This window comes from Bombyx mandarina, chromosome A1 (assembly GCF_030267445.1).
Source record: "Bombyx mandarina strain Sakado chromosome A1, ASM3026744v2".
Lineage (NCBI taxonomy): Eukaryota > Metazoa > Arthropoda > Insecta > Lepidoptera > Bombycidae > Bombyx > Bombyx mandarina.
In genome coordinates this window covers 22,392,102-22,412,150 of record NC_143234.1, presented here as the reverse complement: position 1 = coordinate 22,412,150, position 20,049 = coordinate 22,392,102, and the positions used below count along the sequence as shown (strand labels likewise).

General features: G+C 46.1%; 2 protein-coding genes across 3 annotated transcripts in view; both read left to right on the top strand.

Annotated features, from left to right (window-relative positions):
- LOC114241703 (uncharacterized) overlaps positions 1 to 20,049 on the top strand; it is a 161,770-nt gene that overhangs the window by 33,756 nt on the left and 107,965 nt on the right. The window contains exon 2 of one of the 2 annotated variants that reach the window (XM_028172624.2): positions 8,898 to 8,958. The exons of the other annotated variant lie outside the window; for it this stretch is intronic. The gene's annotated coding sequence lies outside the window, so the exon portion shown is untranslated. The remainder of the gene's footprint in view (positions 1 to 8,897; positions 8,959 to 20,049) is intronic. 2 annotated transcript variants of the gene reach the window in all.
- LOC149499652 (uncharacterized) lies at positions 16,893 to 18,949 on the top strand. The gene has a single exon (XM_089739433.1). It carries the CDS (start codon positions 17,232 to 17,234, stop codon positions 18,096 to 18,098), a length of 867 nt encoding a protein of 288 aa, XP_089595559.1. The 5' UTR covers positions 16,893 to 17,231; the 3' UTR covers positions 18,099 to 18,949.

The window sequence follows — 20,049 nt, the reverse complement described above, 5'->3', positions numbered from 1 at the left end:
ATTTTGTCATAGTGTAATTTCATTTAATTGGAATGAATGTACAACTTTTCAATATCATGACATTATAACTCATCTTATATTTGCGCGTACAGTATCTAAATAATCTCACAGGAATAAGGGTTTATCTGTTTTTGAAAACATAGTTTTGGAATTATTGTCCAGACTTTGGTCTACTAAAAATATTGGACAAGCAAGGACCCCGTAGGATAATCAACACCCTACAATCATAGATGACTTACCGAAGCCCCCTGTAGCGATTAAATTATAAGGTCAACTTATGACATTTTCTTGACCCAGTGTTTAATAATGTCATACGTACTCACACACCATATCGTGAGTGCGCAGAACTTAGCTACCAATAAACACTTTCTAACTGGTAATTCCAAGATTTCGTGATATATCTGACTGAAGAACGCCTGAATCAAATTGCCAAATGATGATCTATTCGGTAAATTAGCAATAGATAAATTTACAAATCGACACGTAATTCAATTCTCGTGAAATGTTAATTGTCGGTGGTGAGCATTTGTTGATCAAGTATCGACATTTTAAAAGTCGTAAAAATCATTGACCTTTGCCTTAGCTATTTTAATCTTTAATTTAATGGTACATTCGTCCGTCTTGCAAAGTAACCATATTCGTGTTGTTTTTGTTCCCTAAGAAGCTAATTTAACTAATCAACTTCGAACTGTTTTTCTTCCACTCTCGTTTTAGATGTAAAGTCTATCGCTGCAGTTTTCTTAAACATTTCAACACCAATAAATATGCAATTTAGGTCCAAATTAAACTAATTACTTTTGGACACGCAATTAAAACAACTAGAGGTCCCGCAGTAGTCGAAATTCGACTATAATTAATTGGAATTGTAAGTTTGTACACTATTATGATTGTATAATCTTCTATAATCTCAAATTTCGCCAAGACTACACTATAAAAATATTAACAAAGACAAACAATATTTAATGTATTCTCAATTTGACAACAGACGTCAAGAACAAAAGTTTGACAATAAATAGTATGCATGCGTGTGTGCGTCAAATACATGGTATGTAGTGTGTGTAATGTTTTCTTTATTAATTTAATGTATCTTTTATGCATTATTTAAACAAAATATTAGCATTGTGCACTTCTTCTCTATATTCTCTATAGGTGTGGAAAATTTCATACTCCTCCGTCCGCACAATTTTCGTAAAAAGGGATACAAAGTTTTTGCTTCACGTATATAATATATAGATAACAGCAGTCACCGACGTTCACTTATCCGTGATTTTTATAATCTGACACACTATTAAGGTCAGAAGGATGTAAAAGCTTTAGGCTAATTACATCGCAATTAGTTTAAAAAAAATGGCGGTAATCTTATTAAAGTAACTGGGCAGACGAACCTTGATTGCTAGCAGTCGTGAACATTTTCTGGTACTCAAATATCAACTTCATTTCTTTGGATCGAAAGTCCATTTTTTCTTTTATATTTGTAAATAAAACGCTGTTTTATTGAAAGTATAAAAATATTTGCTTCAAAGTAATGCAAGAAGATTAAACTTTATTAGTTCTAGTCGTTTCTATAGGGCGGCATAAAGGTCATTTACCTCGAGCTATATTTGGACTTGTAACTAAGGACACGAGACGAGACAGTATTCCTGTTTGAGGCCGAGATTAGACGGGATATTGAGTTCTATGTTTACATTGCAGCCGTACTGGAAGGATGATTTAATGGCTGTAAGATTTTCATATCAAAACCGTTCTAATTTTATGGTTAAGTGTTCTCAAAGTGTAAAAGTTCTGTTGTCTTGAATTTCGTAACCACGCTGATGTTTATTATTTCCTATTGCATCCATCAACGAAACACAATGATGAGAACGAATTTGATCAACAATACCCAAATTTTATATTGGTTAGGAGATACATATTATATTCTTTGTACACCGCGACTAACTACTTTTGTGATGATCTGATTATGGATGAAATCAAAGTTAAAGTGCCGTCTAAAATTCAATTAATTATAATTTTTGAGTTTATGTTTTAATTTGGTTGTGAAGATAGTACATATTATTATATTGAAGTAAGTGAATAGAATTTTCGGAGGTTTGCAAACAGCAGGAGGAATGGTTGAATAAACATTAAATAAAATAAATTTATTTAATCTAATTAGAACTCCTTTAACGGCTTAGTCTCACCTTTTTCATTCTCAATAATTCATATGGTCTGTCATAAAAATCAAACCCACCAAAATTATAATTTGAGTATTACTGGTGGTAGAGTGTCTTGTGGGTCGGCATGGGTAGGTACCACCACCCTGACTAATTCTGCCGTGAAGCAGTAATGCACTTCGGTTTGAAGGGCGAACCTGTATACTGCAAAAACTAGTACTTAGAACTCATCAACTCATCAGTCTCTAGATGGGTGGCGGCATTTATGTTGTTGATAACGCCAGGTAGACCGTGAGATCGTCCACCCATCTAAGCAACAACCATTCCATTTTTACAACGCCAGTAAAAAACACGAGACTAAGCCGTAAAAGTAGGTAGTGTTAATTATGTGTCGCGAAAACCGAAGTAAATATGATTTAATCTAAAGAGCGTGCTGATGGCTGTCCCCTCGGTGACCGCTGACCTTAACTCGAATTGTCCGCTCGTGACGCTCGTGATTGACCCTTATAAAGACGTGTTCAGTACCGTTACGCGAACCAATGATTGACACATCGGGTCTCGCTGTACTGAAGATGTCCTAAATTATGTGGAATTTCTATGATACGATAAATAATCAATTTTTGTGTGAAAAATATTTATTAAAACTAACTGACCCGGCAGACTTCGTAGTGCCTCAATCGATAAATAAAAGACCTAAACTTTTGTATATAATAAACTTAAAACAAACGAAGGAATCTGTCCGATGGGGGACACATCAAAGGAAAAACAAAATTGTTATTTTTATTTAATTCCGAGCATTTTCATATTTATCTACCTTTCAAACCTCCTCTGGACTTCCACAAGTAATTCGAGACCAAAATTAGTCAAATCGGTCCAGCCGTTCTCGAGTTTTAGAGAGACTAACGAACAGCAATTCATTTATATATATATATAGATTGTGTAAAATTTACATTGCCTAAAGCATTCTCTACCGTCAACCAAAGGTAGTGCATAGTAAATAATCGTAGGTGCAATAAAATTTATATTAAATTACAAATACAGACACAAAAATATATACATAAGCCTAATATGTATTCGAAGCAATTTCACGCCTGCGATTAATCTTTGTTTTATTCTGTGATGAATTATGTGTTAATCATTTGCTATTGAGTCTTAGATTACAAGCATAGGGCCCGTTTACAAATCATGGTCGGGCAGCAATAAATACGGTTCTTCGCCCATGAATAATGTTTGACGACTTCCAGGCGTAAATAGGCAGAATTGGGTGCTCATAATACCGCCAGTAATTCAGCTAATTATGGTTTCGGCGCATTTTTTTTATTATATTTGGCGATAATGAACAATTTAGACTAATAATTATTTATTTCGTACCTATCCTGGGACGGACCGGAACCATATATGGCTACATGTCGGAGCTTTGAACTTAATAGAACAAGGCACTTGGCCTGTAAGTCCTAAAAAGGATTGTTTGATGAAAAAAAACAAGTTACTGCGTATGTAACGTGACGTTCTTTATTCGGTATGCAATTGCCATGATCAATGTCATTAACTACATTGAAATCTTAAGCTTGTGAGCAATTAAAGTGTGTAATCGATGGAAAATTATCTGGACTGTGATCGAACGGAATGCTTTGGGCTCTTTCATGTATAATTGTATTAAAAAAAAACAAGTATAATGAGCATCATGAAAATACTAGAAACATAACGTGTCTTCCAATGTACGGTGAGCGTTGAAATAGAAATTATAAATTAAGATAAACTAGTTGTCACCCTGTGATCGAAATTCGACCATAATTATTAATTTAAATTATAAGTTTGAATATTATTACGGTTCTATTCACATATCTAATCACAGACTTCACCCAGGCTACACTATAGACAAACAATATGTAACCTATTCTCAATTTGACCACAGACTTAACAATTAGCAACAATACATAAAAGAGTATGTATATGCGTGTGTGTGTGTGTCAAATATATGTTAGTCTGTGTAATGTTTTTAATATTTTTTAAGAGTAATTTAAAAAAAAAAAAATTAGCATTCTGCACTACTTATCTATATGTGTGGGAAATTTTATACTCGTCCGTCCGCGCTATTTTTGTAAAAATGGGTACAAAGTTTTTGTTTCACGTATATATTATTAGTATATTATATAATATATTATTATAGATAAATGTTAGTTTCATCATCAGTCCATAGCAGCCCACTTCTGGACAAAGGTCTCTCCAATTGCACGCCACTGAGCGCAATCCTCGACTTCTCTCACCCAGCTCTTACCCTGGATAATCGTCACGCCACCCAGCCTCAAGGTTTCCTGTACAACATTTGCCAATTCGCGGTCTCCACTCAAGAACATGTCCGGCTAATATGGCCAGACAATTGTAGTCATCGTGGCCTAAAGGATAAGACGTCCGGTGCATTCGTATCTAGCGATGCAACGGTGTTCGAATCTCAGGCGGGTACCAATTTACTAATGAAATACGTACTCAACAAATGTTTACGTTTGACTTCCACGGTGAAGGAATAACATCGTGTAATAAAAATGAAACCCGAAAATTATAATTTGCGTAATTACTGGTGGTAGGACATCTTGTGAGTCCGCACGGGTAGGTACCATCACCCCGCCTATTTCTGCCGTGAAGCAGTAATGCGTTTCGGTTTGAAGGGTGAGGTAGCTATTGTAACTATACTGAGACCTTAGAACTTATATTTCAAGGTGGGTGGCGCATTTACGTCGTAGATGTCTATGGGCTCCAGTAACCGCTTAGCATCAGGTGGGCTGTGAGCTCGTCCACCCATCTAAGCAATAAAAAAAAAACAATATCGCAGAGCAATGGCGCGATCCAGTTACAAATTATTTCAATGCATTCCCAACTTCAGATCACATGGTCACGAGACAGAGCTCTCTATTGATTGAGTCGTATGTATTCGCCTATCCAGTGCAATAAAAGAAAGCAAATAAAAGCCTTGTGCTACAGGAATTCACGGACTGGTTTATTACGATTCAGCTCGCATCTCGAGCACATGCATTCTAGATGACGTAACACAGACTGCGTTCTTGGACCGTTACATAATCCTTTCAAATGGGCTTTGCTGTTCAAAATTATAATCCAAGGTTCGTAGGATTTTTTTTTAAATATGTAAAGAAAACCCTTTATCATCGGTAGGCAGCGGCTTGGCTCTGCCCCTGGCATTGCTGAAGTCCATGGGCGACGGTAACCACTCACCATCAGGTGGGCCGTACGCTCGTCTGCCTACAAGGGGAATAAAAAATAAATAAAAAAAACCTTTAAAACACTTTTGTTTTAAAAAAAGATTTTTCTAAGACGGAATCCCTCACCTGTCTATCATTGAGTGAAAAGAGAGTTCAGTTTTGTATTCAAACTGTTTAAAATATTAATTTTAAAAGGGCTTTAAATGTTGTTGTCTTATGATATCACAGAAAACGCAATTAAGTATTTTATTGTTTTTTAAGTTCTGCAGCATTCCATATCATTATCAATCAATATTTAGCCTCCGAATCGAGAATCTTCTTAAACTGGATATATGTAATATAATGTACGCTAATATCATCATCATCATCATCATCAACAGCCCACAATCGTCCACTGCTGGACATAGGCCTCTCCCAATCCACACCACTGAGCCCGGTCTACGGCTCCCCTCATCCACTTCTTGCCGACCACCGTTCGGAGGTAATCGCACCACCCACCCAGCGCTAATATAGTCTGGATATATTCCTCACACTAGGCCGCGGCTGTATCGTGAGGATCTATCTACCAAATTGGATGGTATTGTTATGGGAATTTACTCTGAAGTTAAAAAAGGAAACTTTTAGGATACGAACTATTTAATTTGATTTATAATAGTATAACATATAGATGGATGATATACATAACTATGAGGATAACCCCGGCAGCCGCACCCGTACTGTAAGACAGTTCACTCTCTACTGACTGTTCTCCGGTCTCCTCTAAAGTCTACCTCGGACCTTCTAATTTTTTTTATTGCCCTTTTAGGCGAGCACACGGCCCACCTGATGGTGAGTGGTTACCGTCGCCCATGGACTTCAGCAATGCCAGGGGCAGAGCCGAGCTGCTGCCTACTACTAACTAAGCTACTAAGCTGCCTAGCCAGCGGTTCGAGGGTATCAGCATTTCAGGGTTTCAGTACAGAGATATAACTACCAAAAGAGAATAATGAGATAAAGATTCTAATTATGAAATCTCCGGACGCAGCAGTTTTACCCCACTCTAAGTTTCATAACTAGAGGAAAATGTACAAAGTCCCCAATCCACCTGTAGAGGCGACGCTTAACCCTATTTCTAACTGAAGTATCTCTTGAAGGCAGCCTCGCTGTAAAGGAACAGAAAGGCTTGAAGAACTGTGTTTACTTTGATGGAAATTCGCTTTTTAACCGGGTTTTTTGTGTGGTTAAACTCTCAAGCGTTTTTGTGGTTTTCGCGTCTTTTTGTCACTTACAGGATCTTACTTAAATATGTTTTCTTTTAAATATTTTTTTAGAAGTGGCCCTGTCTTGACCTACTCCGTAATACTTCTCACTCGTCTCCCAGGTAGCCAGGGGATGGTAAAAGCAATTTTAGGAATTATTAGCGACCCGCCCTTGCTTCGCTTCGGAAACATTAAATTTTTTTATTGATAGCTGAGTCCGATGCTACCCGCGGTTATTGTCGTACCGCGGGTAACGCCGCTAAAGGAGCCTAAGTTACTCCTTATATCATCAGCTATCTATCAGTGAAAGTCTCGTCAAACAGACAGACAGACAGACAAAAATTGTAAAAAAATATATTTTTGTCTATGTATCGTATACTATATATTCATATGCGTGTAGTAAAAATCGGTTATTTCATTATTACAAACAGATACTCCTTAAACATAAAATTTTATTTATATTTATTAAATAGATTATCGAAAGATTTCCATAGAGCACGTAAGAATGTGAAAAAGATAATAAACCATATGAATGACATTGTTTGATATTCTTCTTACAACGGATGTATAAAGCTCCGATAATTAATTAATTTATTCTGAATAAGACTGCTAATGAAATAGCGACAACAAAAGTTTCAATATTGAGAACAGAAAATATGATATAATTTTCAATGGCGAGTAGGTACTCTGTTGAAACAGTTTTGGTAATAATTTGTTTATTAAATACTGAAAAAAATCATATATAATGTTGGCTGAAAAGTTTGATTCGGGTTTTTCGTTAGATCTTTTTTGTTGTTACTTAGATCGATGGACGATATCACGGTCCACCTGGTGTTAAGCGGATACCGCAGTCTATAGACATCAATAATATAAATGCCACCGACCACCTCGCGACATGAGTTCTAAGTCTTAGTTTTACAGTAAACGGCTGCTTCAAGCCGAAACGCATTAGTGTTTCGCGGCAACAATAGACAGGGCGGTGGAACCTACCCGTGCGTACTCACAAGACGCTCTACCGCCAGTAAGATTCAGCTCATCATCTAAAGACGCCTAAGTTTTGACAAAGGTTCGCGTACTTCTGTTCCTTAGACGCAAACTATTGTCGTATAACGTACAAGGCACATCGTGGAACTAGAAACAACCACAATGGAACTACTAAAACAGCACGTGTGCGACTCTCATTAGTGAGACTCGGAACGTAATCATTAGTACCCACTACAAGTTTGTTTTAGTGCTGAGTTTATTTTCACATTATTTTGCGGAAATTGCTAAAGGATTTTTGAATGAAAGTACCTTATAAAAAACTTAAACAAAAAACAATAACATAGTTCAGTATCAGTATCAGTAGTATCAGTAGTTATAAATATTTTATGAACAGATATGATTAGAAGGGTTATTTTGATAATATCCTGAAAAGCATCCCACGCTTTTTTTAAAATAAAATCATTTTTTCATATACTATTTTTAATTCAAATTTATTTTCAATTTATTAGTTGGATTTTGTATTAAAGCATATTTTTTTTAGTTTTTTTAAACTATTATTTATCTATATTAGCTACCGCTACAAGTGTTATAAGGTTTGCAAGGCTGATAAGAATCGTTATAGGTTAGTTTCTATACTGATTTATAATGAATGTAATATTATAATAATCGTATTGCTAATCAAAGTCTGAGTAATCTATATATCGAGGGATAAAGGTTAAATTTAGTGACAATTTTTGCAACTTTACAGGAGAGTCATTTAAAGTATAAAAATTTGAAAAAATTAAATAACCAAAAAAACTTCTTCAGCTATTTCATTGGAGTTAATTGAAGTTCAATTAAAAACATCGAACTGTTGATGCTAAATACCAAATAAAACGCAGTTTTAATTGCAAAGATAAATGTTGCGTCTTAAGCGAAATGTCGCTTAAACCAAATAGCCTTTCGCCACTCGATGTATTTTTTCTTTTACCAATAAAATTTAATAATATTATCTATATATATAAAAATGAATTGCTGTTCGTTAGTCTCGCTAAAACTCGGGAACGGCTGGACCGATTTGGCTAATTTTGGTCTTAAATTCTTTGTGGAAGTCCAGAGAAGGTTTAAAAGGTAGATAAATATGAAAATGCTCGGAATGAAATAAAAATAACAGTTTTGTTTTTACTTTGATGTGTCCCCCGTCGGACGGATTCCTTTTGTTTGTTTTAAGTTTATTTTATACAAAAGTTTAGGTCTTTTATTTACGAAGTCTGCCGGGTCAGCTAGTAATATTATAAAATGTAAATATAGTAAGTTTTTATCTGTTACAGGTACAAGAATTTCGGAAACACATCACCCAAATACGTCAGGACATATCTTTAGACATTAAAGGTATTATAAATCCATTACCTATTTCATCTTTCGAATTCAACATTTGATGTTTCTATTGCGTATGATGAGAATAAAAATAAAAACTATACAGGTGGTAGGACCTCTTGTGAGTCCGCGCGGATAGGTACCACCACCCTGTCTATTTGTGTCGTGAAGCAGTAATGCGTTTCGGTTTGAAGGGTGGGGCAGCCGCTGTAACTATACTGAGACCTTAGAATTTATATCTCAAGGTGGGTAACGCACTTACGTTGTAGATGTCTATGCGCTCCAGTAACCGCTTAACACCAGGTTGGTTTTGAGCTCGTCCATCAACCTAAGCAATAAAAAAAACGTATAATATAATGCTTATAACAGCAAGCATTTCAAAAACTATATAGACAACAATTCTTCATGCATGTAAAGTTTACATTGGCGGACTTAATGCCTAAGGCATTCTCTACTAGTGCACCAAAGGTAGTGTAGAGTAAATAGTGGTAGGTGCAATGAAAATATTAAGTTACAAATACATACACAAAAATATTATGACAGATTCCTCATAGTTTTTTTTACGGTCGCCTCTATTGGCACGAAGGTCAAGAATAAGCCGTTGTCTAGAAGAGTCAGATACGAAAAAAATTTGAAATCCAATTAACGATACCACCCGACGGCTCCGGTAAATACAAATCAATTGATTTCGGTTCATCTAACTCATCAGAAGCCAATTAAGCACGGGACTGACCTTCAAATGAATGTCCTAGAAGCTGATTGAAACGTGGGTGGGATGTAAGTGATCTCCCAATAAGTACTTCTGAGAAATAGCTTATGAAATATAAATTGATACTTTTGAAAAGAAAAATTATCTTATAGTATATTTTCGCCCGCAGCTTCCCGACTACTCTTTTTTTATTTTATTTTTATTGATTAGATGGATGGACGAGCTCACAGCCCACTTGGTGTTAAGTGGTTACTAGAGCCCATAGACCCGATAAAGACACAAGTTTGCGCGTTCACTGCGAAGAAGGACCCCTTTGTCATGGCGCCGCAATTCCAAGGAGTATCCCTGCAACCTTCCGAGAGTATCGGGATACTTGGGGTCGACATTTCGAGCGATGTCCAGTTTCGGAGTCATTTGGAAGGCAAAGCCAAGTTGGCGTCCAAAATGCTGGGAGTCCTCAACAGAGCAAAGCGGTACTTCACGCCTGGACAAAGACTTTTGCTTTATAAGCACAAGTCCGGCCTCGCGTGGAGTACTGCTCCCATCTCTGGGCCGGGGCTCCCAAATACCAGCTTCTTCCATTTGACTCCATACAGAAGAGGGCCGTTCGGATTGTCGATAATCCCATTCTCACGGATCAAAACACTGCATAAAACGTTTATAAAAAACCATTAAATATACGAAATAAACTAATATATGCTTTAATAATATTTAAACGTTTAAAAAGGGATTAATTACAAGTAATAATAAAAAAATCTTATTTGATATAATTTAATAATATTAACATCATTATACCTAGTCAGGTCATAAATTCTGTCACATGTTTAATGTAAAATAATTGAAACAAGTTTATTCATTATGTAACCATTCATATACCAAAATGAACTTAACAAAACATAGATTCTTATGACACTAAAGTTTGTTCAAAATGACCTCCGTGATTTTGAATACAGGCCTTCAATCTGCGCGGCCAGTCGTCTATCGCAGCACGAACGAGGTCCATGTCAATATCGGCGGCTGCCTTAATCAAGGATGTCCTGAGTGACTCAAAATTGGGATGAGGCTTTGAGCACGCCTTTTCCTCCAAGTGTTGCCATATCTTGTAATCTAACGGATTCAAATCTGGACTGGAGGAGGGCCAGTCTTCGTGCCGGATGAAGTCGATTTCACGCGCCGCCAGCCAGTCTTGTGTGCTCTTCGCTCTATGAGCTGGCGCCGAATCTTGTTGGAATACCCAGTGCCTGTTATTGAACATGGTATGAGAAACAGGTTCCACAAGGTTCGTCAGGACTGTATTTTGATACACAACTGCATTCGTTTTTACACCTTTCTCACAAAAATGTACCTCTGTTAAGCCCCAATAAGAAACTCCCAACCATACCATGAGCGAGGATGGAAAATGACCTCGTTGGACACGCAGAATACGGTTGCTCGCTTCTTCACTACTGTGTGCGTACACCTTATCATTTTGTTTGTTGTAGCTCACTTCTACGGTAAAATTTTTTTTATCCGAAAAAAGAATTTCCCGAATTTTTTTTCCCGCGTACCGCTATAACAAAGCGCGGCATCTCTTCAGTCTCAGGTCCATTAGACGAGCATTCAAATGATGTCCTGTTTTTCTTCGATATGCCCGAAGCCCTAAGTCTTCATTTAACACCCTTTTCACCGTGGTTCTGCTTAACCCCATCTGAAGGGCCAACAGTTTCTGCTTACGTTTGGGATTTCTTTGAATTCGCGCCTTCACAGCTTTTATCACTGCTGGAGTCCTAACAGACCGAGGGCGACCACTTCTTGACCTGTCATCTACACTAGAGTCTTCATTGTATCGTTTGATGGTACGATAAACGAATCTTTTGGTTATATTCAAATTTTTCAGTATGTTAAAAATTTGAATTGGCGCGTAACCGCAACGATGCAACGCAATAACTGCAACACGGTCTTCTTTAAGCGTCCACTCCATATTTAAAAATGAGTAAAATTCTAAAAGTATACATTTTTATTTTCATGAACAATTCGAAATTCGAATTCAATAAACTTTTTTGTGGCCAGCATTCTAAAAGAAAAGTTTTTACTGTGTGACAATACTTATGACCTGACTAGTTATATTTTTTTTTTTTTTTTTTTTTCTACAGGAGAAAATCGCCGGATCCCCACCCGCGCGGCAGGTGGGGTATGTGGGAGTTGAACCTCACTAAAAACTCCTGCCGCTCACAACCGGCGCCCTACCTCGGACCGGGCCGGAGCCCAGTCGGGGCCATTGAAACGGCGGGACAGGGTTGACGCAGAGCACATTACATCCATCCCACCGTCCCACGGACGCCGGACCGGTGGCCGCCAGCGACACGACCACCGGTTCCCTCGTTCAGCGGGCCGAGAGCCCGCTTTGATGGCGCCGCGTTACACCTTCCCCCAGAGCGGTCGGGGGAACGCGGTCTACCATCACCCGGCTTCCTATTGCGGGTGAGCGTGCAGAGCACGCCACCCCACGTCTGGGTCCCTCCCCGCACAAAACGGGTGGGACCCCTAGCTCTTAGGGGGCCAGGTCACGGATACGACCCCGGTCCCGACCCCCTGCTCGGCGGCGGCGGGTTTCTGCGTAGTGAGGAGAGCTTTCCCTCACTCGCCCCGCCGCCTCCTTCTGCGAGATGGTGCACTCGCAGAAGTCGAGCATAGCCTTCCATGACTCATCGCTGCCAAGCATCGACGCCACGACGCCAGGCAGCGACAAGTCAGGTCCTATCTTTGCGACCAGGACACGGCGCTGCACCTCCCAAGCGGGGCAGACAGCGAGCGTATGCTCCGCCGTGTCCAGGTCGTGTCCACAATGGTGACACCTCGTCGTCGGCTCAGCCCCTATCCGGCGCAGGTACTTCCCGAAGCATCCGTGCCCGGTCAGCACCTGCACCAGACGAAAGGTGAGACGTCCTTCGCCACGATTCACCCAGTCATCAAAGACCGGGTAAACCGCCTCGACGGTCCGTAGCCCCCACGCGGGGTTGGCCAATCGCCTCGACCACGACTCGAGCACGGACCGCCGAGAATGGGCCTTCCGCGCCCGCAGCTCACTTTCGGGGAGACGCGCCACGCCCCGAGCACGAAGCTCGCTGCGCCACCGATAGTCGGCAGCGAGCGACTCCGCCTCCAGCTCCCATGGCGGCGTCCCCGCCAAAACACACGCCGCCTCGAAGGAGACGGTGCGATATCCGCGAATGACCCTGATGGCAACGGTGCGCTGCGGCCGGCGCAGGAACCGAGCCATAGTGGCCCGGTTACGCGGCTCAGCCCACACAGGTGCACCGTACAGGGCCATCGATCGCACCACCCCCGCGTAGAGGCGGCGCACAACCTGATCCGGTCCCCCAATATTCGGGAGCAGCCGGCTCAAAGAACCGGCCGTCCCCATCAATCGGGGAACCAGCTCCGCAAAGTGAGCACGAAAAGCCCACCGGCTGTCCAACACGAGGCCGAGGTACTTCAACTGCACCCCGACCCCTATCCGGACGCCTCCAACCACGATGTGGGTGTCAACGGGTGGCGCCCCCCGCGGCCCGTGAAACCACAGAGCCTCGGATTTATTGAGCGCCACGTCGAGACCCAGCCTCCTTATCCTTCCGACGACGAGGGCCACTCCCGCTGTGGCGAGACGGGCAGACTCCCTATAATCATCCCCCCGGGCCACGACCAACGTGTCGTCCGCGTAACAGATAACGCGGAGGCCCGGGAGGAGGGCGCCCCTCAGCACCCAGTCGTACCCGATATTCCACAAGAGGGGGCCGAGAACCGACCCCTGCGGAACACCACGCACGACCGGAAAACGATGAAGGGTCCCACCGTACCCGGTACATACGACCGGCCCACAAATAGGACCCAACCAGCCGGCGGAGGTAGAGGGGCACTCCATGCCTCTCCAGTGCCCCCCCTATCACGGTCCAGGGCAGAGTGTTAAATGCGTTGGCGATGTCAAGAGACACCGCCAGCGCCACCCCACCCCGAGAAACGGCCTCGTCTGAGAGGGACCGCACGCGAAGAATTGCATCCACGGTCGAACGGCCCTCCCGGAAGCCGTACTGCTCCGCCGACAGGTCAGGCCCCACCCCGACCAGGTGCCGAACGATGCGGGCAGCCAGAATACGTTCCAGCAATTTTCCCGCCTCGTCCAGCAGTACGATAGGACGATACCCGGCGGCTGTATCCACCGGGCGCCCCTCCTTCCTCAACAACACAAGTCTACCCGTCCGCCAGAGCGACGGAAACCGTCCCGACTCCAAGCAGCCATTATATAGCTCAAGGAGCCGGTCCCCCAGGGCACCGAGGGCCAAGGCCAATACCCGGCCGTGGACTCCGTCCGGGCCGGGGGCCGTGTCTTTCGCAGTCATCTTGACAACGGCCACCCGGAACTCTGCCTCGGTAATACGGGGCACCTCAGCAGGAGCTTGGCCGTCGACGGTGTCAGACGGCCCGCCCATAGCGGGAGGGACAAAACCCTCCCGCTCCTGCGGGAACAACGCCGAAACGATGTCCCGCAGCTGCTGAGGCTGGAGGCGCTCAGTCATAGAGGGGGCCCACGGGCGTAACTTGCCGCGTACCAATTTGTATGGGCTCCCCCACGGACCCGCTTCGAGCGCCTCCAAGAGTCTCTCCATGCTCTGTTCCTTGGCCCGCCTGATGGCCAGCCGCAGGGCGTCCTTCGCAGCGCGATATTCGCGGTGCAGCCGAGCTTCCTCCTCCGCGAACGCGACAGGCTCGTCGCGCCGCAGGCGGCGGCGACGGCGGTGTCTAGTGCACTGGCGGCTCGCCCGGATGGAGACCGCACGCAGTCTTGCAATTTCGGGCGACCACCAGGGCGACTGTCGCCGTCCAGAATGCCGAGGGCCGACCCGGGGCATCGAGGCATCACATATGCGGTGCATCGCGCCCCGGAACCATTCGGCCTCGGTTTCCACATGGACAGGTTGTGGGCGCTTGGGCGCCCACGCCGCCACCATAGAGGCCTCCACCAGGAGCTCCCTGTTCAGGAGCTTCAGTGCCCACCTAGGGAATGACCGGGATGCACTCTGCGGGGGGTCAACCCCGCGGGCACCTGCAGCCGGCGTCGGCGCGGGGGCAGAAAGATCGTACCGGATATACCGGTGATCGGACAACGATTCCGCCCCCACCACCACTCTCCAGCCGAGGATGCGCCGTGCGACGGGCGAGCTCGCGAACGTCAAGTCCACGATAGACTCGCCCGTCCACCGCACGCAAGTCGCGATCGAGCCCCTATTAACGATACAGAGACCGACCGCGACCGCCCACTCCTCCAGCAGCCTACCACGAGCGTCCGTGAATGGGGAACCCCAAGCGACAGACTTCGCATTGAAGTCCCCCGCCAGTATCACTGAACGCGGAGCGAGTTGACGAGCGATCACCTCTAGCCCGTCCAGGAACCGCTCGAACTCGACGGTAGGCCGATTCGGAGAAAAGTACACCCCGATCACGACGATATTCTCTAATTGTACCGCGACGATCCCGGGGCCCCTGGTCACCATCGCCAGGGGGGGGACCATCGCGGTTCTTCTGATATGTATGGCCGCCAAGCCATCAACGTCCCCAAACCAACAGTCATCCGCTGGGGGAACGAAGTATGGCTCGGCGACCACAGCCACGTCAATTGACCACTCCGCCATGGTTTGGAGCAACATGTCCTGAGCCCCAGCGGAGTGGTTCAAGTTTCCCTGCAGGAAGCGATAGGTGTGATCCATTAAGGCTGAACCACATCCATCGCTCCCTCCCCTACTCCATTGCCCCCGCTATCGGGCGCGAACGCCTCAGCGGGGGACAAAGTGCCGGCCGGCGCCGCTTCTTTTGACGCCGCTTAGCTTGGCGGCGCCGATTTCGTTCTGCATTCTTGCTGGCCGGAGGGCAGGCCTTGCCCCCGGCCCGGTGGTCAGCCTTGCGCCCGGCCGCCGCACATAATAAGCAATGCGGCGCAGCCGAGCACACGGCCGCCTTGTGTCCAGGCTGACCACAGCGAAAGCACAATCCGCTGCGGTCAACCGCACTCACGCATTTAGCGAGGCAGTGCCCAGTGCTGAAGCATCTGAGGCACCGCCAGGCGCGTGGTTCGAGAAGGCGCACGCGGGCCGCTATCCAGCCCACGCGCAACCTGCCCGGTTCCCCCGACGGTCTCCCGGGCGGAGGAGCAGCCAAGGAGGTGGCCGCCTCTACCGGGCAACGCACCCAAACAGAGCCAGCCCCGGTATAACCGAGGCGCAGCTCGCCTACAGTTATATTCTCCAGGGCGCAGTTGCCCCGGGCGGCAATAGCCGCCGCCACCTCATCCTTAGTGGTGCAGTCGTCCAGGCCGGTCACTCTCAATTCAGCCATTTTGACCGGCCTGTGCACTCGAACCTCCTCCTCAGGCAGAACCGTACGGAGCTTCGCCGCCAGACGCTCCGCGATGCCGGAACTATCGGCACCGGGACACTCTAGTAGCTTGGCCCCATTGGCCGTCAGCCTACAGCGGAGGCCCTCCCCCGCCCCGATCTCGTCCAGATCAATAGCCGCGCGCGCCCGGGAGATTACATCTCCGTATGACATGCCCTTGGCCTCGGCGGCCGGCAGCAGCGTTAAGACCACTGCCGCCGACCGCGGCGCGCGCGACGACTTCTTCTTCGTCTTCTTTTTCTTGGCGGCCACAGGCGCTCGACCCTGTTGGGGAGCAGCCTGAGACGCCGCGGTGGCCGGTGCTCCGTCCACTTGCGGAGCTGTCGGTACGGCCCTCTTGGCACCCCGCCGGGCCACCACATTCCACCCCTCGTCCATGTTAGACGGGGGCGGAGGCAGCGGACGGGGTTGAGGCGCCTGCGATGTGCACTTCGCATTAGCGCCGCCCCCCCGCTTGGCTCTGTCTCGCCCCGGGCCCGCCCTAGTGGCTGGAGCCTGTACGGGGGTGGAGCGGGTCACCGCAGCACCCAACACCGCGGCAGGTGTAGACGCAGGCCGCTCAGCGTCACCAGAGACAACACGCTTCGCCTCGAGAGCCGCCAGCCCGCCACCCAGCCTTTCCATTACAGCCTGGACGGTGCGGTCGATAATCTCGTCCAGGCTGTAGCAATTCGGTTCCGGCAGGCCCAAGATCCGTGGCCCCGCGGATCCCTGCTGCCGCTCGACGGCCGTCGCCTCCTTAGACCGCGGCGACGGGAGACGCGAACGCCGCTGTACCGCGCGCGATGGTGGCAGCACGGGCCACGGGTCGCCAGCCGCCGCCGAGGGACAGGGACCCCGAGGGACCCCGGAGACCAGCGGCGACACCGCCGGCACAGATGCCGGAGGAGTTCGCGACCCAGCGGCACGTGGCAACGCGGGCGACGACCTCGTCGCGGCTATCCGCTTGGTAGCAGCAACCTTGCCATCGGGCCGCTGCTGCGCCTGTAGCTGTGCTCGGAGCCTCGAATTCTCCGCCATCAGCTGCACCACCTGGTCATTGGCGGAAGCAACCGAAGGCAGAACCTTCGAGACTCGCGAGACGACTTCCCGCAGCCTGCGGCCAGCAGCTTTGGTTTTGGCACTGGTCGCCGCATACGACTTGACGGTCTTCATGGCCCTGCCTATGACCAAGGCAGGGTCCCGAAGACCGCCCTCCTCCTCTTCTGTCGTCCGCCCGTCCAGCGAGGCGACAGACATCGACGCCGATGACGGCGCCGGTGACGGTGCGCCCTTCCCCCGAGCGGGTCTCCCTTTAGGGGGCGGCATCTCCTCCGCGGCAGAGGCCGAATCGGAGACTACCACCACTTTCTCCGGTGGGGCATCCGTGTCAGAGGACGACGTTTGCCCCCCCTCCCCTTCGCGGGAAGAAACTCCCCTTGACTTTCTCTTCCGCCTAACTTTCCCTTTCGGGCCAGCCGCCTCGCAGTCGCTGACGAGCGCAGAGCGCGTCGAGCCAGCGCTGGCACACTTCGGTTCGACGGGTTTTCCGCTGCCCGTCGCACAGCCCCCTTCATCGTGGCATGCTTTGCCCCCCCCAGAATACGTGGGGCAGCATGCTCCCACCGAAGTGGAAGCACGGAGGGATTCTCCACCTAGAGTGGTACCCTCCTGGGGTAATGTTTTTTGTAAGTTTGCCATCATTAATTTCGTTCCTTTGTTATTTAACCAGGGGTCGGTCCCCTGGGACGGCCCTCACGACTGGACACCCTCCAGCCACTCATCCCATCACCGGGCACGTCACAGGCTTAGGATTAGGGCATTTTTTATAGAGGTTTGCATCCTCGCGGCCCCTACTAGGCAGCGGCCCCCGCCCCCCACCAAGTGGGGATTACGGTATGGGACAACCCTTGGGACTAGACTCCCTCCAGCCATTCATCCCATCGTCAGATGTCAAAAACTTGGGATTGGGGCATTTTTTATAGAGGTTCGCATCCTCACGGCTCCTGCTAGGCAGCAGCCCCCGTCCCCTACTCGGTAGGGATTGCGGTGTGCTTCTTCGAAGCCACGCCGGTAAACCGGTACCCCCCTATGGGGGGCCTTCCCCTGTAGCCGCCAAGAGGCAGCCGGGGACATGGCAACCAGCGACCGGAAGGGAGTGCCCTCCGGTTCACTTCTCATCCACGTGGGGTCTACCATTACTGACAGACCCACACGTCTGACCACGGTGTGGCCACGCCGGCGTACCGGTACCCTCCTCTGGAGGGCCTTCCCCTTTAGCAGCCAAAGAGCTGCCGGGGACATGGCCTAGCATTCAAGAGGGCTCCAGAAGGGAGCCATCTCCCGCTTCACGCACCCTTTGTCCAGCAAAGGTGGGAAAACGGGAACACGGTGTGCAGTCCTCTTTGTTCGCGGCACCCCTGTGCAGACAACGCTGCTCCACGGTATCGGGGTGCACGCTTAAGCCCCACCGCCGCGACAAGGCGAGACCACGTTCGGTGGGGGACTAGTTATATTGGCAAAATTTGGCGGCACACTTTTGAAATTTCGCGGCACACAAAAGTGCCGCGGAACAGTGGTTGAGAATCACTGTTCTAAGGTCTCAAGTATAGTTACAACGGCTGCCCCGCCCTTCAAACCGAAACGCATTACTGCATCACGGCAGAAATAGGCAGGGTGGTGGTACCTACCCGTGCGGACTCATAAGAGGACCACCAGTAAAGACTGTAAAGACTTGTCCAAGTTTAGCCATATAAGTGAGCAAAAATACTTATTTTAACATAACTTCGCCATAACTCAACGATTTTGTCCAAATTTTTTTTTTATATATAATATTTTTTTGTCCAAAAAACCGTATCAAAATCGGTTGCATATTTTAGAAAAAGTAAATGGAGAAACAATCAGGAGCACTGAGCTAGTTTAATATATAAACGCAAAAGAAGACAATTCTAGAAAAGAGAAAGTCCTCATACTAAAAGACTTCAGAAAGACGCTGATACTTGTGATATCTTATCTTGCTCATTAAAATACTAGCGACTTAACACTAAAACGCTCTGAGTTAAGTGACTTCTTATCTTTGGATCGACTGATAAGCTAAACAGTTGAAATTAATAAAACCCTCGCCGGACAGTGAAAGCCGCTGACAAGAGTCGTCCGTCGACGATTTTTATCGTTACAAAGTCGTTCGGATGCAATTAAAGATAGATCGGGCGACTGATGAGTCGAGCGTACACTCTGTGGCCATTAAAACAGCGGGAACAAGAATTACTCGGGACGCGATTTAAAATAAAGATTTCGCGTGTTCATCTTGTGTTCAATTTGTTAATTTTTAACCGACTTCAAAAAAGGAGGAGGTTCTCAATTCGATTGTAAGTATTTTTTTTATGTTTGTTACCTCATAACTTTTGACTGGGTGAATCGATTTTGATGTTTCTTTTTTTATTAGAAAGCTTCCCGTGTGGTCCCATTTCAATTTAGTCCAGTTCTGATAATGGTATCCATGAGAAAACCATATAAGTCTTAAATTTGCATTAAGTACGTGCGCGACAAATAGATGAATAACTCAATAACTCAATATTACGCCAATCGATTTTGATGATTATTGTTTTTAGTGTATATTAATTTGTTTTGGAATAATTTTTTTTTCTATTTGAAGTCGGTTTTTGTTAAAGCATGTCTATTTACAATTATTTATTACTATTCAAGCCGTGGCCGTGACCACGTAAATCGTAATGCTTTGAGACTTTTTCACTGAAATGTTGTTCATGAATTTACCAGAAACTAAACCTGCTGATTTAGCAGCCCTGTCATGGAATGGGAGAGGTCTACACGAACGAGGTGACAGAGTCTATCCGGGCTTAAGTCGGCTTCCCTACTCACAGATAGCTACTTCATATTGCTTCATACTCTATTCAACATAATCCTTGAAGAACTTTTGTTTTTGATATTACATAGGTCACTTTTCAGAATTATGTGACTGTTACTTTTACTTT

Coding starts and splice junctions, on each gene's coding strand:
- LOC149499652 (XM_089739433.1), top strand. CDS start 17,232: ATGGCCCTGCCTATGACCAAGGCAGGGTCCCGAAGACCGCCCTCCTCC.